Raw genomic sequence first — 27,207 nt, 5'->3', positions numbered from 1 at the left:
TGCTTAAACATTAATTTATTCAAAACAATCTTACAAAGTTTCAAAATAGCATATGTCAACATAAATCAAATATTCTAGATAATCTAACTAAAATTTCAATAATCGAGCAAAATCTTTCAAATCTAACGCACTCCTCAATTCTGTGCGATCAAGCCTCTAGTTCTGAAAAACAGACAAAATATGATAATGAGCTACACTAGCCCAGTAAGCAACATAATACCTTAGAGTGGGGTCAAAGCGTATTAGATATTTAATCAAAACACAAAATAATGACTGAAAATTAAATCACAAATAAGCATTTTTTTAAATTTATTAAGTATTTTAATAAAAACTATGATATCAGAATCCCAACATCAATAGGCTACGACCACGTAACCTAGTGGCATGGGTCGCACAAAGTGCCAAAAACCACTATTGTTAACCACCGGTAGCAACGGTGTCCAAAAACCACTATTCTAATCACTGGTGGTGCGGTGTCGAAACTAGTTTCTCATAAATATAAGTCGATAGGGCCAACGAATAATCTCCATTGGCAGGGCTAGAACAGATCATAGCCATGCTGAGGATATATACATATAAAAACATATTTCATAAGTTGTCCAGTCATATTTTACATATTTTATAGCATATAACAAAATTTTCAAATAATATCTAACATGCTTGACCCATTTTACTAAGTACAAAATATATTTCAAAATTTAATCAACTAATAATTATTTTACCAATAATTTAGAAAATACACTTTGAAGCATTAAGTTACTTACCTCTTCTCGCTTTAAACCCTACTTCAGGTAGGCGGATCAGGTTTACCTGTTTAAATATCATTAAATATAATTAACTTTTTTGTTAATTTTAGAGCTAAGCAAAATCAAAAATACTATTGGGCACGTCCCAACAGGGCCCAAAGTTGGCCCATAATAAGTACGACCCAATAGGCCCAAACTTGGCCCATATTGGACACGACCCAATAGGCCCGCATTGGCCCGCATTGGGTACGGCCCAATGGGGTTCGAAGTCGGCCCGCAATGGACACAGCCCAATAGGGCCCAAGCTTGACCTACATTGGACATGGCCCAATAGGCTGGCATAGACCCACATTGGACATAGCCAATAGGGCCCGAGTCGGCCCGCAATGGATTCGGCCCAATAGGGCCCCAAACTTGGCCCACAAAAGGGCATGGCCCAATAGGGCCCAAAGTGGCCGAACTGGGCCCAAGTTGTGCCCACAATGGGCTCGGCCCAATAGGGCCCAACATGGCTGAACTAGGCCCAAGTTGGGCCCATAATGACTCAATGGGGCCTAAAATGGGTGATGTGGGTCCGTATTTAGCCCACAATAGGTACGACTCCAATAGAGCCCCAATATGGCTGATGTGGGCCTAAGTTGGGCCCACAATGGGCACGGCTCAACAGGGCCCAAAGTGCTGCTCATGACCCATCATGGCCCACAAATGGCCTCTGTTCTTTCCGATTCATCCAAGAACAGGGGAAGAAGGGAACAAGAAAGGAGGGAGCCGGCGGGGGTGGCCAGCCTGGGTGGCGGAGGCCGTCGTCCGGTCGACAACCAGCCGACTACAGTGGCGGCTGGCAACTGCTGCGGCGACCGGCGTGAAGAAGAGACCGAAAGTGGTCTCAGTTTGGAGCCAAAATAGAGGAAGAAATCAGGTTGTTTGGCAACGGAACGAAGGCAAGGGGAAGGACGATTCACCGGCGAGTGACAGAGGCGGTAGAGAGGAGGGATCTCAGTTGAGGAGCGGCTCAATCGGCGGCGTCTGGTGGCTACTTTTCGACAGCAAAATAGATCTCGAATCAGGAAAATTCGGAAGAAACAGAGGGAGAAGGGGAAAGAGAGCTCGGCAGAGCTCAAGGCGATGGCCGAAGGTGAGGAAAGAGGAAAGGGAGAGACTCGATTGGTGATCTCAGGAGGAGGAATGGGGGGTTTTATAGGCCCTAATTCGAACGGTAGACCACTGCAATTTCTGTGGCGGGCGTGATCAGCCGCCGCTCATGCTGCCGTGAAACGGCCGTAGGGCGGCCACGGAATGTTTGCAGCACCTCCGCTCCCATTGTGCCTGGAGAAGTCGGAGAGGATCGCGATTGCGATCCTCTGCTCCAGCTCCTTCCAAAAGAGGCATTGGGCTGAAGTCGGCTGGGGTTGCCTGCTTCAACCCATTATCTCACATTCTCACTCCTTATAAAAATTTCATCCTTGAAATTGAACATACCTTAGCTTGGAACAAGATCCGGATATTTTTCCTTCATCTCATCCTCCAATTCCCATGTAGCCTCATGTTCTAAGTGATTGCTCCACTGGATCTTGATATAAGGAATTGTGCGTCTTCTTAATACTTGTTCCTTTCTATCAACCACATGTCAAGTCCTCTCTAAGCTGCAAGGGAGCTACTTCTACCACATGGCCCGTATCTGGAACATACTTTCTTAACATGGAAACATGGAACACATTATGAACCACAGATAGTGATGGTGGAAGTGTCAATCTGTATGCAACAGCTCCAACTCTTTCCAGAATCTCAAAGGGTCCCACATAACATGGACTGAGTTTCCTACGTATTCCAAATTGCATTACCCCTTTAGTAGGAGACACTTTCAAAAACGCATGATGTCCGACCTGAAATTTCAATTCTTGCCTTCTATTATCTACATAAGTTTTTTGTCTACTCTGAGCTATCCGAAGGCATTCTCTGATTAGCTGAATCTTTTCTACTATTTGTTGAACAATCTCGAGACCCATAAGTTTTCTTTCACCTACATCATCATAACATATAAGAGATCTGCACTTTCTTCCATGCAAAGCCTCATAAGGTGCCATCCGAATACTTGCCTGGTAACTATTATTATATGCGAACTCAACCAAAGGCAAGTGACGGTCCCAAGAACCCCTCATATCAATCACACAAGCTCTCAGCATATCTTCCAATAGTTGAATTGTCCTTTCCGACTGGCCATTGATCTGAGGTAGAAAGTTGTGCTGAAGCTGAGAGTGGTCCCCAAAGCTTTATGCAGACTATCCCAAAAGTGAGATACAAATCGTGAGTCCCTATCGGAAACAATGGATACGGGTACTCCATGCAACCTCACTATCTGCTCAATATAGAGCTCCGCAAACTTTTCCAATGTCATTCCCACTTTGAATGCCAAAAAGTAAGCTGACTTTGTCAAGCTGTCCACAATCACCCATATAACATCATAACCCTTAGGAGTACAAGGCAATCCAAAGACGAAGTCCATTGTGATGTGTTCCCACTTCCATTCAGAAATTGAAAGGGGACGTAATAACCCTGCCGGTCTCTGGTGTTCTGCTTTAACTTGCTAACAAGTCAAGCACCAAGCTACGAACTATGCAATTTCTCTCTTCATGTTATTCCACCAAAACATATTTTTCAAATCCTTATCCATCTTAGTACCCCCAAGATGCACGTATATCCAGTATTATGATTTTCTCCCATAATTTCTCTCTTCAAATCAGAGTCATTTGGAATACAAATTCTGTTCCTAATCTCAATGATCTATTCTCATGAATTCTGAACTCTGCCTGAGAACCTGACTCAATATCATTTCTAATATTTTGCAACTGAGGGTCATCTGCTTGAGCAATCTTGACCTCTCTATCAAGGTAGGTTGGACACACAAATTTGCTAAATGTGTATCAGAATCATTCCAATATACCTTGATTTTTGCTCTCCTCAGATCTTCCAGAATGCCCCTCTAAGAGGTGAGTAAAGCAGCAATATTATCCGTAGATTTTTTGCTTAGTGCATTAGCCACCACATTAGCTTTTTCTGGCTGGTAATGTATAGACAAATCATAATCTTTTAGCAACTCTAACCATCTTCTCTATCTCATATTGAGTTCCTTCTAGGTAAAGAGGTATTTTAGACTTTTGTGATCAGTGTACACCTTACAAGATTCACCATATAAGTAATGCTCCAAATTTTCAATGCAAACACAACAACAGCAAGTTCAAGATCATGAATGGGGTAGTTTTCCTCATATGACTTTAACTGTCGGAAAGTATAAGCGATCACCTTATCATTCTGCATCAGCACACAATCCAATCCTCTCTTTGAAGCATCGTTGTAGATGATATAACCTTCACCACTAAAAGGAATGGTAAGGATGGGGGCTGACACCAAACGTTGCTTAAGCTCCTGGAAGCTCTGTTCACATTTATTTGACCCCTCAAACTTAATTTCTTTATGAGTTAGTCAAGTTAAAGGTGCAGCAATGGAGGAAAAACACTCAACAAATCGTCTGTAATATCCAGCTAGGCCTAAGAAATTGCGAATCTCAGAAATACTGTTCAGCTTGCTTCAGTTGACCACTGCTTCTACTTTCTTTGGATCCATATAGATTCCCTCTTTAGATAGCATGTGTCCTAGGAACATTACACTGTCCAGCTAAAATTCACTTTTCTTCAATTTACCATACAACTGCTCCTGTTTTAGGATTTCTGGTACTATTCTCAAATGCTGCTCATGCTCAGCGTGACTTCTAGAATAAATTAAGATAACATCAATAAAGACCACCACAAATTTGTCTAAAAAGGGTCTGAACACTCTATTCATCAGATCCATAAAAGTTGCAGGAGCATATATCAGCCCGAAGGGCATAACCAAAAATTCATAGTGCTCGTAACGAGTGCAAAAAGTAGTCTTACGCACATCTTCAACCCTCATCTTTAATTGATGGTACACAGAAGGAAGATCAATTTTGGAGAATACGTAAGCATCCTTTAACTGATCAATAGGTCATCAATTCTTGGCAGAGGATACTTATTCTTTACTGTTTATTTATTTGTCTCCCGATAATCAATACATAATCTCATACTACCATCCGTTTTCTTTACAAACAATACTGGAGCTCCCCAAGGTGACACACTAGGTCTGATGAAGCCTTTATCAAGAAGATCTTGCAACTGCTTCTTTAATTCTTTCATTTCAGCTGGAGCCATTCTATAGCGGGTTTTAGAGTTTAGTGTGGTACCGAAAATCAAATCAATTGCAAATACAATTTCTTTATCTGGTGGCAAGCTAGGGAGGTCTTCCGAAAAGAAATCAGGGTATTCATTCACTACTGGAATATCTTCCAATCTTTGATCTGATTGTTTGATATCAACTACTGGCAATATACACCATACTTCCCTTCCTGAGTAGCCGCTTTATTTGCATAGCAAAGACAACTCGAAGGGAAGTATAAGCACTACTCCCCATGAAGCTAAATTTAGTATCTCCAGGGATCTGGAAGTTAACCCATTTTTTATGGCAGTTAATGGTAGCAAAATGTGATGCTAACCAGTCCATACCCAGAATTATGTCAGTCATGCATATCTATAACTATCAAATCAGCAGTCAAGTCTCTACTTATTATCTGATTTGGACAAGTCTTGCAGACCTGATTAGCAATCATCCCACCCCCGGCAGGGGTGCTAACATGCAAATCATACTCTAACGGCACACAAGGCAGGTCTTTTTTTTGCACAAATGCAGATGACACAAAAGAATACGCAACACCAGAATCAAACAACACATGGTTATAAACAGATACAATCGGTAATGTACCTGACACCACAGTATTGGATGCCTGAGCATCCTGCCGAGTCAGTGCGTAAACAGGGCCCTGTGTGCACGGTCTCCCTCCTTTCTGCTGCTTGGGAGAAGAAGGCTGAGCCGACTGAACCGGAGCAAGAGAAGCTTGCACTTGCTTGGTCCTTGTAGCTTAAGGCCTCTGAACTAATTGAGATGCTTGCTAATTTCGAGGGCATCTGCTATCTTATGACCTTGATGACCACATCTGAAGCAGGCGCCGGACAATCGTCTGTTGTATTCAGTCTTATGCATACCACCACATTCATCACATTTAGGCTTCTCTTGCTGATGTTGAGTAGTCTTTCCATAAGATCCCTGCTTTTCTGATTTCCAAGATCTATTACAAGATTTTGCAGTCCTGCTAAAATTCTGTCCACTACGAGTATCATAATCTCTGTTCCTCTTCTTTTATTTTCTATCTTTCGTATCATGTGTTTCCTTCCAGACAATTTTCATATTTTTGGCCCTATCAACCAGATCATCATAACTTGCTGAGTGCACTGCGGCCAAACCCCGACGTGAGTGAGGCTTCAACCCTTCTTCGAATCTCCTCATCCTTAACTCTGCATCCATAACGAGGTGGTAGCAAACTGAGACAGCCAGCACACTCTGCCTCATACTCATCCACAGTCATAGTTTCTTGAGACAAATTGAGAAATTTCCACTTTAACTCCCTTAGACGGCTAGAAGGAAAATATTTGGAGTAGAAGGCTGTGCGAAACCTCTGCCTGGTAACTGGCTCATGCTCGTGTGCGAATGTGCGCTGCACAAACTTCCACCAATGATGAGCTCAGTCCTGAAGCATATAGATAGCAAATCTGACCTTCTTTTCATTAGTGCACTCCATTGCTCTGAAGGTTTTCTCCATTTCATCTATCCAAGCTTTGGCCTCTTGAGGACTAGTGGTGCCTTTAAAGGTCGAAGGAGCCATTTTTTTGAAGTATGCTACACTCTTTTGCTCAGAAGGACGAACATCTTGCTGGATTGATTGCTGGGGTTGTTGCCTCTACTGGCGTACTAACCCAACAACCTCTTCAATTAGTTCGAACAACCTAGTTTGATTTTCGGCGACAATTTCTGGAGTCATTGTTGATTGACCGAGGATTGGCTGATTCACCATTAAATGCCCAACAGCTCCTTCTTGGTGAATTCCAGAGACCGCGTTCTGGGGCCTCAGGTTTTGCGATGCCTCGGCTACTTGGTTAGTACGGACTCTACCCTGAGAGCCCCCAACCATCTGATTCAGATTGCGGGCATGACGAGGCGGCATTCTGATTCAGTGAAAATAGGCAAATATCAGAATAACAAAAGTTTATTAGCCAAAAGCATTTTACATTATTCCCCTTGTCTAGTTTCTACCCATCTCTCAACCTTTCCGACGAATCAAAGGAATTCTAAAACCTAGGCTCTAATACTACCAAATCTGTCACACCCCGAGCCCGGAGCACGACAGACGCCGCACGTCTGCACAACGAACCGTATAGGCATGCAAGGCAGTTGACCATATCAAAGCAATTACAAATGCTTAAAATTTGCTTAAACATTAATTTATTCAAAGCAATCTTACAAGGTTTCAAAACAGCATATGTCAACATAAATCAAATGTTCTAGCCATGGTCTGACGAACCGGCCCGTACCGGCCGGTTTGGGCCGTACCAAACCGGTCCGGCCTGTTACCGGTACGCCAGAGCCGTTGAAACCGGTACGGGCCAAACCTAGCCGGAGCCGGAGAAAACGAAGAGAAAGAGAGAGAGAAAGCAGGGAAGAGAGGAAGGGAGGAGAGGCCTCCGCGGGCTCCACCCGTGGAGGCTGGGGGGCAGCGGAGCCCGCCAGGGGGGGACGAAACAGGGGACGCGGCTGTAGCCTCTGCCTCCGCCGCACCCCCATGGGCTCCGCCGCCCCCTCGGCCTCCACCGCCTCCCTGCGGCCTCTCCTCTCCTCCCTCCCTCTCTCCCCCACTCTCCTGTTCTCTTCTTCCCTGGCTCTGACGGGGAAGAGTGAAACAGGGGACGCGGCCGCACCCTCGGCCTCCGCCGCCCCCTCGGCCTCCACCACCTCCCTGCGGCCCTCCGCGGGCGGCCTTTCCTCCCTCCCTCCCTCCTCCGCTTGCTCTCCCGTTCTCTTCTTCTTCCCTGGCTCCGGCGGAGAAGAGCATTTCGGTTCAGTACCGGTTTAAGCTGATCTGAACCGAAACCGTGTCGGTCCGGTAGGCGACCGATACGCCTACTGGTACGGGTACGGTGAACCTTGGTTCTAGTTAATATAACTAAAATTTCAATAATCGAGCAAAATCTTCCAAATCTAGTGCACTCCCTAATCCTGTGCGATCAAGCCTCTGAATCTGAAAAATAGACAAAATATGATAATGAGCTACACTAGCCGAGTAAGCAACATAATATCCCAGAGTGGGGTCAAAGCATACTAGATATTTAATCAAAACATAAAATAATGACTGAAAATTAAATCACAAATAAGCATATTTTTCTTTTGAAATTTATTAAGCATTTTAATAGAAACTCTGATATCAGAATTCCAACATCAATAGGCTACAACGACGTAACCCAGTGGCATGGGTCGCACAAAGTGCCAAAAACCACTATTGTTAACCACCGGTGGCAACGGTATCCAAAAACCACTATTCTAATCACCGGTGGCGCGTTGTCGAAACTAGTTTTTCACATATATAAATAGACAGGGCCAACGAATAATCCTCATTGGCAGAGCCAAAACAGATTATAGCCATGCCGAGGATACATACATATGAAAATTGATTTCATAAGTTGTCCAGTCATATTTTAAAGATTTCATAGCATATAACAAAATTTTCAAGTGATATCTAACATGCTTGACCCATTTTACTAAGTACAAACTATATTTCAAAATTTAATCAACTAATAATTATTTTACTAATAATTTGGAAAATACACTTTAAATATTAAGTTACTTACCTCTTTTCGCTTTAAATCCTATTTCAGATAGGCGGATCAGATTCACCCATTTAAATATCATTAAATATAATTAACTTCTTTGTTAATTTTAGAGCTAAGCAAAACTAAAGACACTATTAGACACGACCCAACAGGGCCCAAACTTGGCCCATATTGAACACGGCCCGATAGGCCCGCATTGGCCCACATTGGACATGGCCTAATAGGGTTCGAAGTCAGCCCGCAATGGACATGGCCCAATAGGGCCCAAGCTTGGCCCACATTGGACATAGCCCAATAGGCCCGCACTAACCTACATTGGGCACGGCCTAATAGGGCCCGAAGTCCGCCCGCAATGGACGCGGCTCAATAGGGCCCCAAACTTGGCCTAAAATGGCTGAACTGGGCCTAATTTGGGCCCACAATGGGTACGGCCCAATAGGGCCCAACATGGCTGAAGTGGGCCAAAGTTGGGCCCTATTGGGTGAAGTGGGCCCATATTTGGCCCACAATGGGTACAACTCCAATAGGGCCCAACATGGCTGATATGGGCCCACAATGGGCACAACCCAACAGGAGAAGAATGGAACAAGGGAGGGAGCCGGCGGGTTGGCCAGCCTGGGTTGCGGAGGTCGTCGTCCAGTCGACGGCCAGCCGACCACAGTGGCGGCTGGCGGCAGCTGCGGCTATCGACGTGAAGAAGAGACCGAAAGTGGTCTTAGTTTGGGGCCGAAATAGAGGAAGAAATCAGGTTGTTTGGCAATGGAACGAAGGCAAGAAGAAGGAAGACTCACCGGCGAGCGGCGGAGGCGGCGAAGAGGAGGGATCTCAGCCGAGGAGCGGCTCAATCGGCGGCGTCTGGTGGCTACTTCCTGACGGCAAAATAGATCTCGAATCAGGAGAATTCGGAAGAAATGTAGGGAGAAGGGGAAAGAGAGCTCAGCGAAGCACAAGGCGGTAGTCGGAGGTGAGGAGGAAAGGGAGGAGAAGAAAGCTCGGTTGGTGATCTCAGGAGGAAGAATGGGTGGTTTTATAGGCCCCAATTCGAACGATAGACCTCCACAATTTTTGCGGCGGGTGTGATCGGCGGCCACTCGTGTAGTCGCGAGGTTGCTGCGGAATAGCCGCGGCGCCTCCGCTCCTATTGCGCCTGGAGAGGATCGCGATTGCGATCCTCTGCTCCGGCTCCTTCCAAAAGAGGCATTGGGCTGAAGTCGGCTGGGGTTGCCGGCTTCAGCCTAGTATCAACATAATACTTGAACTTGATATAGTTGTTGAGTAATGCCTCAAACAGCTTCGTGCCCATCCTACATATAGGAGCTCTCTCGTGTTCCTCATCATCTATTTAGCCACAAACTTTTATGTATGTTGTAGCCAATTGATGTCCTCATTTGTTAGGATAAGTTTGAAGTGGCATTCAAGAAAGAACTTATGCTCATAAGTCATAACTATGTCCATGCTCTTTCAATATTAATGAAAATTAAGATTTTGCTCAAGTATCACAAGTTTACAAGATTAACTTAATGAGCAAAAAAGAAAAAAGAAATAACAAACTGGAAGTGTTGGTGGAGACACCACTCTGGTGAAAAATGGACATCACGACAAGTACAAAAACTGAATTGTTTGCTAGCCCAATATAATTTGAAAGGCAGTCCATAACCCTCATAGCAGGGTAACCGCTAATAGAAGATCACGGGGGTGTGGGTGGATCTGGCTTCCACCTCCTAAAATTATTGGGGAAATATACCATTAAAATATCTTTTTTGAGAAGCAGGAGGCGTTGTTCCCCATCCTGTACCCTATAACTACCCCATCCCCACCTAGGTCGGAGCCCAACCCCTAGGCAGATTGAGCCACTGTTTGTTAAATGGTGGATTTAAATATACGGTAGTTGAAGTTTGATGCTCTTCAGAATTGAACCTTGCTCCTCAGCAGCACAAGTGGCAAGGTCTGTGCCACCCAAACTAAGGCTTGGTGGTATCTGCCATGATGATGTCATCAGCGCAAGCTTCCGACATGGCACAGTTTAGAACTTTGCCAAACAGTGCAATAATAGATGATTTGCTACTATTGAAGTTGCATGCATTATGTTTCTTCCAAATAGTACAACATACAATTGAGTCCCATCTTTCCTTAGAAATGATCTCCCTTCAAAAGGTTGTGTCAGTCAGATAGGTGTGGGCTGGATTTCCATATTTAGACAGATTTTGTAGCTGTCTGATTGCTAACAATCAGGCGCGTATTACGTTATAATAGCTGTTGTACTTATTGTGTATAGGTTTCCATATTTAGACAGATTCTGTAGTTGTTTGATTGCTAACAATCAGGCGCATATTACGTTATAATAGCTGCTGTACATATCGTGTATAGGTTTCCATATTTAGACAGGTTCTGTAGCTGTCTAATTGCTAACAATTAGGTGCATATTATTCCATATTTAGACAGATTCTGTAGCTGTATAATTGCTAACAATCACCTACCGGATGAGGTGATTGTTGAAAATTGTGCCCATGTAGGTCAGGCTTGACATATCGTACGAATACTCAATATAAATAACATGCTATGTTATGTTGGCTCACAAATCTATTTGCATGCAAGCTGTTTTTAGTTATTTTTAATGAGAAATTGACAAGTTAAGAGCACTCAATTTGTTTTTAATATCTCAACCTCCAATAATCTTGCATCCTAAATTAATCTAAAGGTGTGAGTTGTGGCTTATAAAAGGTCTTCAACATTTCCATAGCACTATTGAATGAAATCTAGCTCACAAGCTAATATGAATTAGCATGACTTCGGATCAAAGAAAAAAACAAGAAAGAAAAAGCTCATTAGAGCAAAGCTTCAAAAAACCATGTTGTTACTTAAGGATATTAAAATGCAATATGTGAGAATAATCCACATGGATGAATGATGCAGTGAAGGATTTGAATTAACCTCGTCTACAACTTTTAGACTCCTATTTCATATACATATTTTTTTCTGTCGTTTGGTATGAGTAGTCCAGGTAGAAAATTTCTAATGCCATCTATGATGAATGTCTTGGCTGGGGACCTGGAGTTGCATATTTGTCATGATGTTGTCATTCAGATTTAATGTTTAAAACTAATAGTGTGCCTTGAATCAATGTTGTTTAGATAGAACACAGTTATCTTTATGTTGCAATTTGTATTGCCATCAATAGGCCTACATAACACTTGCGGTTTGGCCTTGTTGTGTCACTTTACTATGGAGGCTTTTCCTGAAACACTTCACCAATTCATAGATTTCACATCAGATTGAGAGTTGGTTAGCAAAATTCTTAAAGTTGATGAAACATATCTTGACCTTTGAAAGCTCGTAAACATGGGCTAATGCTTATTTGTTGAGGTATTTACTTTTTTCTTATTTCAGGAAGATTTGTACTATCCCCACCCGCTGATACAGGATATAATTTGGGCTTCACTTCATAAAGTTGCTGAACCTATTCTAATGCATTCGCCTGGTAGCATGTTGAGAAAGAAGGCTTTGCATACTGCGATGCAACATATTCATTATGAAGATGAGAGTACTCGATATATTTGTATTGGTCCTGTTAACAAGGTAAGCATGAAAGTTTCCACTTGCATCTTTGACCTGTAGACTTAAGAGTTGATTGATGTGTTCTGTTGATAGGTAGTAGTGTATGAGACTTGAAATTCATTACCGGGTTATCAAGAAAATGATTATTTTCTAATTTTTGTCATCGTATATGAAATGATTTTTTTATGCATGCCGATAAATTAAGGATTTAACACAAACACATACGTGACCAGATCTTGGTATATATCTATGCACCTTAGTGTAGGGGGCTTTCTCTCATGAGCAAGGTTCGTCGTCTCGGTACCGAACCCTGTACCGGTGCCACACCGGCACCATGTCGGCACAGTACGGTGCGGGGTCTTTTCGGTGTATCGAGTGTCGGTACGCGTCTCGTATCAGTACCAGTACCAAACTGGTACGGTGCGGTATGAGGTGTACCGTTCGGTTCGATCCGGTACAGCGAACCTTGATTACGAGTACCTTTGTACCATCGGCTTGACTCAGCTATTTCTGTGGATTTTAAGTTGAATAGTCTTATTCTTCTACTGCTCTATGACGTCAAACTCTTCCGTGTTGGTGTTTGTTCCTGAATTATCAACTCATTAACTGAGGTATCGGAAGACAATCAACTCTTGCATCCTTAATGACAAGAACTCGTTCAACTGTGCTAATATATAATGAACACTGTGATAACGTTCTTTGCTAGTTCAATTATATAGTGGATCCTTACCTAAAATTTTCCCTTTCATATAATTATTTTATATTCCATACTTGTTCATTTAAACTGGTGTAACCATGGGACTCATAAAATTCATAATATTCTCTTGGATCTTAGATGTTCTCTTGTGAACTTTACATTTTCTATACTCTCAGAATATTCATTATTCATTCCTTTTTTTGGTAGTTGAGCCCAAATAGGTCTAGATATGAGGCCTTCAGGCCATTACTCCATCCATCAAATGCATAAATTGACCGTCCACTAGACCATGCCATGTTATCCGGACAATACAAGTCTAACCAGCACTTGACGCTCTATCAGCCGATGATATGTCTGACCATGAAATTGTGGCACCACCAACTTCTCATGCTTCATCATGCCATCCTTTGCTATCATTCTATGCCTATCTTGCGCCAATATTTTGCCCCATTGTCATCTGAGACCATCCCACGTGCATCGCACAACGATCCCGTGCTGTCTTGCCCATCTTGTGTCTTTTTGTATTGGCATTCTAAAATTTCAAAACCATCTTCAACTTCACAAACACTATCAAAGGAGTTGCACCTGCCTCCAACTTCTCTTAGTGCTCTTATGCAAGTACATTCATCAATCTGATCTAAAATTTTATGGAAGGAAAAATCTGAAATATGATTGTATAATTTTTATGCTTTTTTGGCTTTTGATAGTAAATTTCATAATCAACTCATGGCATTTGAGTTGAATTCACAGCCCATAGCATAGTTGAGTTACAGGGTTACCTGCAACCTCATGGTCATGGAGTAGATGCCAGCTAATGCATCATGACAAAGAGTTAATTTAATTCCTATAGATGCAAATAACTTGGGCATGCCTGAGTCAGGCTTGTTTTTGACTTGACATGTGGTTAAACTGTGAAGTTTTGACTTACATCCTAGTAAGTTATTATTTGCTCCAAGAATCTTGGAGCTGTGTGCCTCACATCCTAGAAACAGTTATCAGTTGTATGTTGATGCTTCATTATCAGGCTTTTGATCATGTGGCATCCTAGAATTGTTCCTGAGTTTGCTAAAGACTCTGTGTTTAATATAAATCATTAGCTATATCAGTGGGAAATCACAATCTATTTAGTGTTTTTCATGTTGTGTTTTCTTTTATCTATATCATGTAGTTATTGTAGCACCAAGCACTCGTTGCCTGAACTTTAATATATGCAGGTACTAAATATGCTTTCCTGCTGGATTGAAGATCCATATTCAGAAGCATTCAAGTTGCACCTTCCAAGAATCTATGATTTTTTGTGGATTGCAGAAGATGGCATGAAAATGAAGGTTTTAAGATACTATCAAGTGCATTCTCCTTCTATTTGTGCTCCTTGGCATCCTTCTTGGTGTCTGCAAGATTTGACTGTACATTGCATCTCCAAGAGCATTGTCTAAGTAGTCAATATTTGTTAAATCTCATTTACAAAATGCAGGGCTATAATGGCAGCCAAATGTGGGATATGGGTCTCTCAGTTCAAGCAATTATCTCAACTGACCTTTCTGAAGAATATGGCCCTACTCTTAGGCGGGCACATGACTTCATAAAAGACTCACAGGTTTATACTCTTTAGCAGAATGCCTCTTTTTGTTGTGCCTGTTACACTTTCACCAATAATTTTGTATTTGTATTATTCCACATTTTTGAAGGTTCTGGAAGACGCCCCTGGTGATCTTAGTTTCTGGCATCGCCACATCTCTAAAGGTGGATGGACCTTTTCTACAGCAGATCATGGATGGCCCGTATCAGATTGCACATCAGAAGGATTGATGGTACATCTGACATGTATTGCTTCTGTTGATGCTATTCTTGCTTATACCTTTCCTTCTTGTGCAGGCTTCACTATTGTTGTCGAAGATCTCTCCAGAAATCGTTGGTGAACCATTATGTGCAGGGCGGATTTATGATGCTGTTAATGTCATTCTTTCCCTTATGGTAACTTGGCCATGACTTGGATATAAATATACTGTAGTATGTTGCATTTCCACCTGCAGAAGCATTGTTCAAGAATTGTAATGTATATATGTGTCGATGGCGCACCAAACTGTGCAAGATTTCCCCCCTCCAGACCTTGACATATTCATAAAATTAAACAATCTTCAAAGTTATATGTATAATGCAAAAAGTCAAAACCATGTAAATAAGAATTTTATTTTAATATTAGCTTTAGTTGTAATCTGTCTGTAACATAATTCAAAGAGCATTTAAATAATAGTTTTGCTGAATATGGGGTCATTGTCTTATATATGTGCCTAATTATTAAGACCAAACCTATATAATTTACTAACTCATACTCATAGAATATGAGTGCATTGTGCCTACAAATTGGCATGAAATTCCAAGCGTGAAATGTATAGGCTTGGGCTGAGAAGTTAGGCCTGTTGACACAGCTTGAATTAATCAACTTGGCCTGAACTATATTCAAGACGGATTCTGAGTTTGTCTTGGAAATGTGTGTACATTTATAGACTCAGCATCTTCAAAAGTTATCTTAAACATGTGTTTCTGCATATCCATGCATGCCTGTGCATTTGTGTTGCTTGTGATGCATGCAAGTTGGGTTAGGCCAAATCCTGGCCTGCATAAGACTTGGGAACCTCTTGTGCTGAAGCACCATCAAACTCAATAGTATATGAACTGTGACCGCCTTATTGGGCATGCCTTTTAGGCCCTAATCTGGGAATGAGCCAAGGCATGCCTTCTCTGAGGCCGTTCTGAGCCTGTCAATGGTTGTTCTCATAAGCATTGTTCTTTTTACTAGTATTTTCTACTCGAGGCTTTCGTTAATATTTGTGCATATCTGCTAGCCTCTTGCTATATGCAACAAATCCCTGGTTTTTTGTGTTATCCTTTGTTGGTCTCTTTGTAGAACAAAAATGGTGGTTTTGCAACTTTTGAGCCTACAAGATCCTATGCTTGGTTGGAGGTGAGTACTTGTAAATGTATATTTCCTTGTTTACAGTTCCTCCATAGCATTTTTATCTTTACTTATTTTTGAACTGAGAAGATGTATTTGTGTATAATCCCCTAATTCCTTTTCAGCTTCTTGGAAATTTATTGAGATAAAAGTATTTACCTTGCGCATTTGCATGGCTTCCTCTTGTATCTATGCAACCGATGAATAAGAAAGCACCCTTAATTTTATAGTCAAGTTTGTGAGGTCTTTTCCTTTTTCAGGGTATCTTTTTGAAGCTAGTACTTTTGATACTCTAGGTAGCATCTCCAGATAAAGGCAGACCATACTTATGAATGTTACTTTTTAGAGAAAATATTAGAAAGCTTCATGTTTTTATTAAGATAATCAAATGAATTTGTGAATTTCGTAGTTTGTTCCACTACAGCTGCAAATCCAAAATCTCTTTGACAATGTCTCAAAAAAAAAGGCACATTGATCCTCAAGCTACACTGTGGTTCCAGATTGAGCTCAGTTCTATTGATAACAAATGCAGTTTCTTGCTGAACCCAGACTTGTTGTATGAGGTTGATTAATATTTAATAGTCTAGAAACATTTTCCCGATGTTGTTTTGACCAGTTTCTTGTGCAGAGGCTGTCAATCAGTTTTGTTTTAAATACACTCTTGGTGGTGTCAGTCTATGAATATGTTTGAGTCTTCAATTATGCTTATTTGTCTACCTAGATATTGAAGGTGAACTATTGAAATTTTGTTATCCTGGCGATTTCATGAATTCCCTATGAACCATAAACTCGTGGTTTGAACAAAATCACATGAAGTCCTCCTTGCAAAAAGTACAGAAAAAGTGAGCTTCAAAAATTTTTGAAGGATAGATGATATAGTTAATTATAAAAGCATAGAGGTGCCAAGGGTGGCGTTACATCCAACAAGAAGACCGACGATATTTATCCAAGTGAGATGGTGCAAAGCACGGGCACCCTTAATGGAGATGAATTATGAAAGTGATTTAGACAACCATGAATTTGTTATGAAAGTGACATTCTGCTTTTGTGTAAGCTGTGTTGTTTGTTATCAGTTAAAGTAGAGATTGTTGATTACACATACGTGGTGCTTTCTGCACCAATTTTCTGTTATTATTGGCTTGACTACTAGAATGATAAACATTTAGAGCCTAGGGTAAGATTTTTTTATCATTTTTCAATTTGTTATTAAAATGCAATATAGAAGTGTAATAAATTTTATTTAAAACATGATGTAGGTTTGTCAAAACCATCATGGTGCCATTACGACATTGTAATAGTTGTTAGAGAAACATATTATTTTGAAAAATAAAGAATCATATTAAATAAGAGGCCTACTTATAAGCTGAGCCTCATTGAGTATCAACACAGATTATTATCACTGTGCTAATACTGAGTATATATTAATCTTATTTTCCATATCACAGAATCTATATCATAATATAGACAGGACTATGACAATTTAATATGGTTTTTCTTTCATTTTAGTGAGTATTTCTTACCAATAATCCTAATATTAATATTATTAATATTGTTGCTAAGCTTTGATCTTGTTTCATGCTATTTAAAATTTTTTTTTGATATTAATATTATGATATACTATCACTATACAAAATTTTAATAATATGTGTATATTTGTCGATATAGTAAAATAATATATTATTATAAAATAATAAGATCATGATTGGACCTACATATAATAAGAAATAGAAAAGTATTGCATCTAGGGGATATTTAAATGCAATATGGCGGGATCATTGGTGAGTCTGCTTTTATTTTTAAGTAACATCGTAATCATAAAAATATAATAGAAATTAAGAAAATATTAGTTTAATATAATGATCCGTGCGGGATATGGGCAAGGTACAATACTAAGAAAAAGTGTTTTTCATTAATATTAGCATACATTACGCAAATATCATTATTAATAATGTCATTAATTTCTACATTAATTTAGTAGTACTAATGAAAGGTTCTTTATTTAATACGGTTTAATAAGCTCATAAGTTTCTTATTAATGATATTATATTTTTATATTTTGATAAAAAACTGTATTAAATAAGAGCCTACTTATTATCCAAAATAAAGAGATCTATTAATAACATTATTAATTTGGTTGTCCATGTGGCGAATGGAGAGTTATGCACAGGCAAAGCCTCCATGGTAGTATATGTATATTAGATTTGTTTTTTCGTGAATATACTTGAATTCTTTAACAATTGAAATATTAAAATTGTATAAATCACATCTCTTTTGCTCACTTACGAAAATGCTTTTCTGGAAATTGGTTCTCCCTTGATGACTAGGATATCAATGCCAGACATTTGCATCCCATAGTATGCCAAAACAATCAAATCTTTAATTCCAAATTACCTCCTACCTACTTCTAGTATTTCCATGCAATTCTTCATAATAGCTGTTGGAAGCAATAGGTATCTTCTTCTGTTTAATCATCCACCCATTTTCATTCTTCTCGATCACTTTCTGATTTTGGTTAAACTCTCTTGGTTTCTCGAGCATTATAGTTCTTGAGCAGTGGACCTAACCTCATGTATGTCCTTAACAATAAAGAAGCAGCCAGCATATACCTCAACTATGTTACAAAAAAAATTTACTATTCATATTTCACTCAAGTACGTTTGGCTTTATGTGCACATCAGGTTACCCCCAATGCTAACCATGTGTGCCCCTCTAATTTATGTCCATGCTCTTGAAAATACATTAAAACTTACCCCTTAAAATTTTCGACCACTAACAGTCACCAAAATTTCCTCTATGATATCTTAATAAGCACCTCCTTACTCACTTATCTTAATATCATTCTTGGGTGACTGAGAACTTAGGGTCAATCTTTGATAGAACTGGAATTGGAAAGTCACTCCTTGTTCATGAGATGTATTCTCCTGGAAAGAGATTGGCCATGTTCTAAAAGTCTTGAATATAAAGGAAAGAAGTTTGAATTTTTGTCCCATACTTTTCTGCTGGAACATAAAGAAAGCACCAATTAACAAATTCAACTATTAAATTAACTAATATTTTTATTCTAAAAACTGTTGCATGCATGATACTCTACATCACATAGAGGGATTTCATAAAATATCCCCATATGGAAGGATACTTTGAGGAACTACATTCCTAATAGTGAAGATTGTATCCATGTAACGTGAAGCTCAGTTTCTTTTAAAAGAATTATTAGAATTCGAACTAGATACTGGAGCACAAAATCCTTTTGTCAACTAACTTGAGAGCCTTGGGTGGCCCTTGAAGTTACACCTTCTAGGTTAGCTAAGCACATTATTGCTTCTAGCAATTTGTTATTTGCTCATCTTTTCTTCTTGCAACATTCTTGAGATGTACACTGAAATGCTTCTTTTTTCTAATTAGATTATCAATCCTTCTGAAACTTTTGGGGACATTGTTATCGATTATCCGTAAGATTCCAATACTTAAGTTCTTTTAGAAGAGTCCTTTTTTTCTATTATTATCTCTTCAGACAATATTTAACAAGATATGGTTGTTGTGCAGATATGTTGAATGTACTTCAGCTGCAATGCAGGGACTGTCATCATTTAAAAAATTATACCCTGGACATCGCAGAGATGATATAGAAAATTGCATTAGAAAAGCATCTAATTTCATTGAAATGATTCAGCGACCTGATGGATCATGGTTTGTCCATAGTGCCTCCTATTCGCATCACAATTCTGTCTTATGGCACCATCACCTGCACATATTTCTGCTTGCTACCTCATCTGTGACAGCCCACAATAATGCTTCCAATTTTGTTGAAAAACAGCTTAAAATCATTAATTTTTTGAGTTGGTTTGCCCGCTAACGTTATTTTTCTGCAGGTATGGCTCTTGGGCTGTTTGCTTCACACATGGCACATGGTTTGGAGTAAGGGGATTAATTGCTGCTGGAAGGACCTACCAGAACAGCCCTTGCATCCGTAAAGCATGTCAATTTCTGTTGTCAAAACAACTGGCATCAGGTGGTTGGGGAGAGAGCTATCTTTCATGTCAAAACAAAGTAATTATTTCCAACAAGATGTACTCCAGATTCTTTTATTTTTTATTTTCATTCTTGTGCAGGAGTCTGCCATATTATAATATATCAACACAGATATTGGCATTGCTTCTTCCACTTTTTTGAATGAAACTTTTCTATATGTTATATCCACATTAATTTATAGCTGAGAAGTTCCTGATTTTAAAAGAGAAACATAAGTTATCTGGTTGAATTTTTTGAACAGAATTAAGACAGTCTAATGCGAATGCCTGAGTTTATATTTATTTTCTCCATCATGTATACAGAGGAGTTGCAAATGTCGAACTTTACTTCACTAATAAATTTGGCATTTTATAGTTCTTTGGTGGGAGAATCCGATAATCTTGGTAGTTTGCCTGACTTCAAGAAAACTGTATATGTTATGCCTGCATCATATACTTTCCCAATTTTGCTTTGAAAGCCTTTCTGCTTGGTGAACTGTGGTGAACTGAAAGGCCAATGCTCTATTTGTGTTGTTATAGTGACATTTGGACAGACTTCTTATCATGCAGCATCAATGGTATTACAGTTAATGTACCTCTCCTCTGCACCTGCATGGAAGAGCTATATCCAAACTGCAAGATGATGTTACACTGGCTAAGTAAAATTTGGATTTTGATATTCCTCCTCTTCCATAATCATATGACATATCCTATGTTTGCATGTTCAGGTTATAAGAGATTTTCATGTCAGAAGCCTCATGGTACTAGACATTGTTAATTCTTGTTGGGCACATCATAATTCCTTCCAGAGATTTTTTTTCCTTTTCTTCACATTCTCTTGTAACTCATAAGTTGTTTTTCTAACAGGCATCATCTTAACACCCACCCATTTCCTCTTCTTGTCTTTAGCTATCTTTTGTATGCAGGTTGATAATTTGCATATCATTTTATGCTTTTAAGTGAGCGTTATATTAGCAAATCCTCATTGAACTTTGGTGTTGTAAAGGCCCCTAAGGATAGTTCTGTTCTCCTACTTTATCTTTCTTTTTAGTTCCAAAAATGTTATTCCTATGTAGTGTCACTTTCTTTTTCTTATTTTTGAGTAACTTGCTAATCTGACTTCCAGCTTTATATGAGCTATTTCTGTTAAATGTGTTCTCACTAGCTTATTTTATGTACTGAGGATGGCAAAGCAAGCATGATAAGGGAAACACATTTAAGCAAGTCAACGTATGGGTCTCAATTAAGACTTTGGCCTTGGTATCTTTTATTTAGCTTTTCCTCGTGACCAAAGTCATTGTAGCACTTGCCTACACCCCTTTGTTCGTGAATTGGCCTTCCCCCACAGTTTAGGACTTTCTGCATGACCCTCTTATCATGCTAGCATCAGCCATTCTCATACACAAAAGTACAGATAGAATAGGCGTTGAGTGACTAGGAAACTCTTGCACTAAGGGGTTATGAGTGATATCGATACCTCCGCAATCCTTGTGTACAAGAGTGGTGGATTACAGCTGAGTGCCAAGTATTCAATGTGCGGAAAACTTGGAGGCCTTTCCGCACAATCTTCTAATCTTCTCCCTTAAATTTTCCTAGTCTTCTTGCAAGAAATATCTAGAACGTCCTATCATCTAGGGATCTTGGAAAGGATGCTGAAAAGCTTAAGCTCTTCCAATGGAACCGCCTTCTCAAAGAGACTTCAGTTATGAGGAAACAATCATTTCTTTGATAAAACTTAGTGGGTCAAAAGCTTGAAGCTCAGTTTATATTTCCAATTTTCTAAACTATTTTGCTATGACCTTAATTAACCTACAATGCAATAAAGTTAGAGTATGCATGTCTACCTGTTTTGCATGCAATAAAGTTATCGAGTCCTCTTCATGATGCAAGCTTAATTATCCTACAATGCAATTATAGCGTTTTTACTAAATTTTCTACTACAAACAGTTGGTTCGCCAATCGCTATCTCATGAATTTTTAATGCCAATCTGGCTGGATTTAGCCTCAGAGTATATACTTACTTCTGCTTCAAATAAAGTCAATAATAGTCTGTGATTTGGCTCTCTTGAATCATTCATTTTGGAAACTTAACTTTTTTCTCACAAACAGGTGTATTCAAGTCTTGAGGGCAACCGATGTCATGCAGTGAACACTGCATGGGCCATGTTAGCTCTAATTGATGCTGGGCAGGTCCGTTTTTTATGAACTGATTAATATTCATGATTATTGATTTGTCATGATGATGCATTGAAGTCATGTCAAAATGCGCCATGTTTGTTTAAATATCTGAATGCGACAAAAGATACTAGAGGCATGAGTATGACGGAGATATGCCTTGATATGTCTTGGCTTAATAGTGTCCAATAGTAAACTATGCACTGAAAATAATAGAATACATATCGATGCAGTTATGTCTCAGATTACTTTTGCCTAATGCTAAGCTATGCACCAAGATATACTGTGTTCATACTGATGCAGTTAATGATTAATTATAATGTTGTTTTTCCATTTTTTTTAAAATATTAATTTCCTTAACCAACATCTTAAATATTCTGCTTGCCATATCAGACATATAACATCTCTTATTTCCATTGAGTGATGTCCACTCCCAACATGGACTTGTTAGGATTAGATTTCACAATAACTCATTAGACAACTAGGACCTTCCAAATAGAGCAGTTTTATTCACGGCTTCAGAAACCACCACAGCGGGATGGTATCATCAATACCATACCGTTTCAATGTGAAATCGGTACTTGTACAGGTGTCGGGATGCAAAAATCCTGTATACCGGTTTGTACTTTGTACCAACCATATTGTTGCATACTGATGGTATTATACTGACCTTATTGATGTGTACCAAATTTTTGTTATTATTTTTGACACTATCAGTTTCAATATGTACTGTCTGTACTGGTACAATATTTGTACCGTACAGTTCCAATGGAAAGATGGTACAAAGTTCGGTATTGGCTTTTAAAACATTGGTTTATTGGTAATTATGCTTTGAGATCTTTAAGACAGCAATTATATCGATGTTGTGTCATCGCATATTTCCAGATATTTCTGGAGGAAATAAAAAAAGCATCCAAATGGAATGAAATATTGATGTTGAGATTAGCCATGTTGTTGTACAAGGACCTGAGGTACCTTAAATAAAGTGAAGTTTCAAACTAAAGCCCAGAGATTTCAACTTTTTAGCCACTATGAGATGGATATTGGAATCAGTTCTTCCATCAAAATGTACTGAAAATAAGGAGAAGATGACTGTGGAAGGTGACTTGATGAGGTATGTCATGAAGCTTAAAACAACAAATTTTTTGCGATATTAATAGGGTTCATATGGGTTTATCAATGACATTCAACTTCAAGTTCAACCTAAATTATACTAATACCTGACAATCAGTCACAGGGATATTTTGGTTTATAAACTATTCAGGCCTTCATTGTTGATTTAATGCATGCTCTACTTCTGAAGAGTATCTTGCTCTGGAAGATGTTGAATTTTCTTGTCATGCTCATCTGAAGTATACTACGTATCTCTTTTTAATATTGAAAATGCAAGGCCATTTTATAATGCTGATACTGTTGGCAGCAACGGGCAATGTAATTAATTCTGTTGCATTTATCTTTGTCTATCTGAGAAATGTTGATATAGCAAGACTAAGAACTACAATTCATCACCAGAGGTTATGCATTGTAAGCATTAGTATGATTTTATTTACCTGATTTACCTCCAAATCATGATCTGTTGTGCCGGTACCGAGCACCGTACCAGTTGCCCGGCGACAAGAGTTGGTACAGACCCACGCCGTGCCGTGCCCTGCCGGGCCTGTACCGACACAACAAAGGAGGCAGGGGAGAGTAAACGGGAGAGAGGAAAAGAAAGAGAGAGAATGGGGAGAGAGGAGACCGGCGGAGGGCCGGCGCCCGGGCAGAAAGCGGAGGTTGCCGCCGGATCCCTGTTTCGTTCGAAACAGGGGTCTGACCGCTAAAAATTTTTGCGATTTTTGAGTGAAGTCGGCAAATCGTTTGCCGACTTCACTTAAATATTACGAAATTAAAAAAAATTATTAAAAAAATTACGTGAAGTCGGCAATGGGTTTGCCGACTTCAACTTAAAATCTGCAAAAGTAAAAAAGGATTAGAGGCGGAGCCTCGCCTCTGCGTCTCCCCGGCCTCCGTAGGCCAACCCGGGGCCAGCCTCTCTTCCTTCCTCTTGTTCTCCCTCCCTCCCCCTCTCTCTCTTTCCTCTTTTTCCTTCTCCTTCTTCCCCTCCGGCGACGGTGTCTCGGTTTGGTTGCCGGAACCATTCCGGTCCGCCGCTGGTATGGCTCGGGACACCCCGAACCGGGCGGTTCGGGATAGTTCCGTCAACCATGCTCCAAATGCTATTTAACATGGCATTTTCTTTAACTACTTGTCCATCACAAACCTGTTGATATATATAGAAAGAAAACTCTCTTTTGAGAATATTTACATAAATTCTATAGAATCACATCTTGAGGCTCAATTACTAGCCTGGCTATGTCTAGGGATGGTGGCTATTGGAATGAAGATGTTGTTTATATCAAATAATCTTGATATTGGTGCTTTTATTACGGTCCTTTGATAGAACTATCAGACCACTAACATAAAAAAAGAAAACTTTCTAAGCCATGTTTTCCACCCAACATGATTATTCATATCCTTTGAATGATCTTCACACCTGTGTTTTACCTAATTTGCTAAGTTGCTATCATATTGTAAATTAGTATGAAAGAAGCAACAAAATATTCATAATAAAGTATGATCTAATATGAAATAAGCAATTTCAAGATATTTGTAGCAGATATTTCAGTCAATTACCATATGTATTGCATCTCTTCATCATTCTCCAAGGGTGGAACATCTCTTCATCATTCTCCAAGTGTGATATTAATGTATTACTAATCTCTTATATCTCAACGAATCAAAGCTAACAATTATATGAATTGAAGTTTAGTTTGATTTGAATATTTCAAATTTATAAAAGGAGGTTTCTTAATTAACCTCTGGCAAACAGAATTCATTGGAAAGAGTGAATTATGATCCTTGAATGAAACTTGAATGAAGCGAGTTGATCAAATAGGTAACCATGACTTGTTGCGAAGATTCTTGCAATTTAATTGCACAATGAGTCATAATTATAAAAGATTAACACGAGAATTCTTATTAAATGTCATGCTTGGTAGGAGCATATCAGTGGCGGTGATGATAATCTGATGTTGGATTCTTCATGTTTTGGCGCCGTTGATGTCAATCATTTGATAAAGCTTCTAGTCAAGCTGTTGAAACAAAAAGAAGAAGAAACTCCAAAATGGGCTATGAATATTAGATGCTATCAATAAGCACATTCAAAGATTAATTAAAAAATTTCTAGATGGTTGAAGATTTTATTTCTGAGATGACTAGTCAAATTGCCTCTAACGTGTAGATTTGTTGTGCTATAATCTGGAACAGGCTGAGAGAGACCCAGAACCCTTGCACCGAGCAGCGAAGGTGTTGATTAATATGCAAATGGAGAGTGGCGAGTTTCCACAACAAGTAAGTCACAACTAATTTCAGCAAACTATGAAATGTCACTCTAACCCATGATTTGTTGAAGCGTGACTTACAGCTTGAAAAAGAGCTCATAGTTTTGCACATGTCAAATAATTTAGAAGAAAACCTGAAAAATGTAGACTATTTCTAACGTTATGGATTGTCAAGAGAAAATAATATATATCATCTACTATTGATCATCCATTATTATCTGCAAGTTTATTTTGTCCATTGAAAGGCTTTCAGGAATCAGGAGAGATTTCTCTCTTTCTTCATATAATGACTGATAAGTTCAATGCCAAATCAGATTATATTTTTCCTACGGTAAATTTTAATCTTCATTTTTGTTTTCTTTTATGGTGCCCCAACATAGTTGAATTAATTAACAAAACAGATCTCAATAGAAAAAGGTAACTTGACCTGACTTGCTCTAATACTCCTAGTAAGCTGAAAGGAGGATTTCTTTTGCTGAATTCCAAGTAGGAAACAATAGGGGCACAAGATGGTGCGTCTTGTGTTATGTGTATTATATGGATATGCACATTAAAATTTCTAAATATTGGGTATTTTCTTTTCCTAATGCTTGCATTTGTTTACGCGCGTCTGGTTTTTTCCCCTTAATGCCTGCCTTTGTTTACGTGTCTGTTTTTTACAGGAAATTATGGGAGTCTTCAACAAAAACTGCATGATTAGTTATTCACAGTATCGAAACATATTTCCAATATGGGCTCTTGGGGAATATCGCTGCCGTGTTCTGCTGACCAAGAAAACTTGAATGCTAATCTCTTCTGCCCAAGCATTTTACTATTGCACCAAGCTATGCTCCCTATTGCGACAGCATCGAACAATCAAATATTACATTTTTATTTTTCTTTATTTTATATATTTTGTTGACTGATAAATGCATATGATGCTTGTAGTGGAAAGTTTGCCCATGCTTTCTCAACCTGTTAATTGTGTGTTAAAAAACGGGAAGTAATGTAAACAGTGTGCTCTATATTTAAACCTAGTTTTGAGTGATCTTGATAAATGTGTGCAAGGGCCTGCTCAGCTTGTAAACCATGGGTGAGTTTCTAGCTTGTAAACCATGGGTGAGTTTCTAAATCGGTACTAAAAATTAGCATATCATTTACATGCAAACGAATAATAGCATTTTTTTATTATTAAATAGTCTTTTCCTATAGGGCTCGTTTGGTTCGCGGGAAGTATTTTCCCTCCTAGGAATATGATTCCTGGGAATCAGATTCCTAGGAAGAGGATACCTAGGAAAGTACTTTTGATATGTTTGGTTAACCATGGGAAAGTGACTAATTTCTAAAGTGCTTATGTTTGGTTGACCATCCACTTTCCTAGGAAAGTTATGTATAATTCCTATTATGCCCTTAATAAAAATTAGGTCTTTAATGCCTCTTTAATGCTTCTTTAATGCTGAAGGGTCTTTTTGGGAAAAAATAAAAAAGGAGTGATTCCCACCTCATGGGAAAGTAACTTTCCCATGTTTCTCATGGGAAAGACTTTCCCATGAAATGTGGGAATCATATTCCCATGGGAATACAACTTTCCCATCTCTCTCCTTTGAAAACTCCAACCAAACAAGAGGCATTTCATTACTTTCCCGTTGACCACACTTTTCCCCCTCGTTTTCCTGCGAACCAAACGAGCCCATAGAGATTTCACCCTTGAATAGAATAAATCTATCTATTTCAAATACTAATTTGAAGCCAAAGTTATCTAGAAGATTACCAGGCATAAGATTTTTTTCTAAATTTTAGTACATAATATAGATCATTAAGAGCAAGCATTTTTTTTTTCAAAAGTGAATTTAAGTTCTATGGTTTCTTTTCCATTGACTTTTGTAATGGATGAGTTTTCCAATATAGAGAATACTTTCTAT

The 27,207-nt window shown here is 39.2% G+C and overlaps 1 protein-coding gene across 4 annotated transcripts in view; it reads left to right on the top strand.

Annotated features, from left to right (window-relative positions):
• LOC103720893 (cycloartenol synthase) overlaps positions 1 to 26,343 on the top strand; it is a 31,345-nt gene extending 5,002 nt beyond the window's left edge. For 3 of the 4 annotated variants that reach the window (XM_039117581.3, XM_039117582.3, XM_039117583.2), the window contains exons 8-19: positions 11,924 to 12,112; positions 14,003 to 14,116; positions 14,263 to 14,385; positions 14,477 to 14,599; positions 14,664 to 14,762; positions 15,697 to 15,753; positions 19,147 to 19,193; positions 19,288 to 19,431; positions 19,614 to 19,791; positions 21,861 to 21,941; positions 25,233 to 25,316; positions 25,969 to 26,343. In XM_039117581.3, coding sequence (XP_038973509.2) covers positions 11,924 to 12,112; positions 14,003 to 14,116; positions 14,263 to 14,385; positions 14,477 to 14,599; positions 14,664 to 14,762; positions 15,697 to 15,753; positions 19,147 to 19,193; positions 19,288 to 19,431; positions 19,614 to 19,791; positions 21,861 to 21,941; positions 25,233 to 25,316; positions 25,969 to 26,088 — 1,359 coding nt within the window. In that variant the 3' untranslated portion in view covers positions 26,089 to 26,343. Of the gene's footprint in view, positions 1 to 11,923; positions 12,113 to 14,002; positions 14,117 to 14,262; positions 14,386 to 14,476; positions 14,600 to 14,663; positions 14,763 to 15,696; positions 15,754 to 19,146; positions 19,194 to 19,287; positions 19,432 to 19,613; positions 19,792 to 21,860; positions 21,942 to 22,811; positions 23,036 to 25,232; positions 25,317 to 25,968 lie in introns of those variants that run through there. The other variant, XM_088708422.2, reaches the window with a different exon arrangement.
• Positions 26,344 to 27,207: the final 864 nt, after the last annotated feature.

The sequence above is a fragment of the Phoenix dactylifera genome, chromosome 12, assembly GCF_051530095.1.
Source record: "Phoenix dactylifera cultivar Ajwa chromosome 12, Ajwa_hap1_PhDact_Kaust_v1.1, whole genome shotgun sequence".
Lineage (NCBI taxonomy): Eukaryota > Viridiplantae > Streptophyta > Magnoliopsida > Arecales > Arecaceae > Phoenix > Phoenix dactylifera.
Note: the sequence above shows the minus strand (reverse complement) of the source record. Positions and strands in the feature narration are given on the sequence as shown.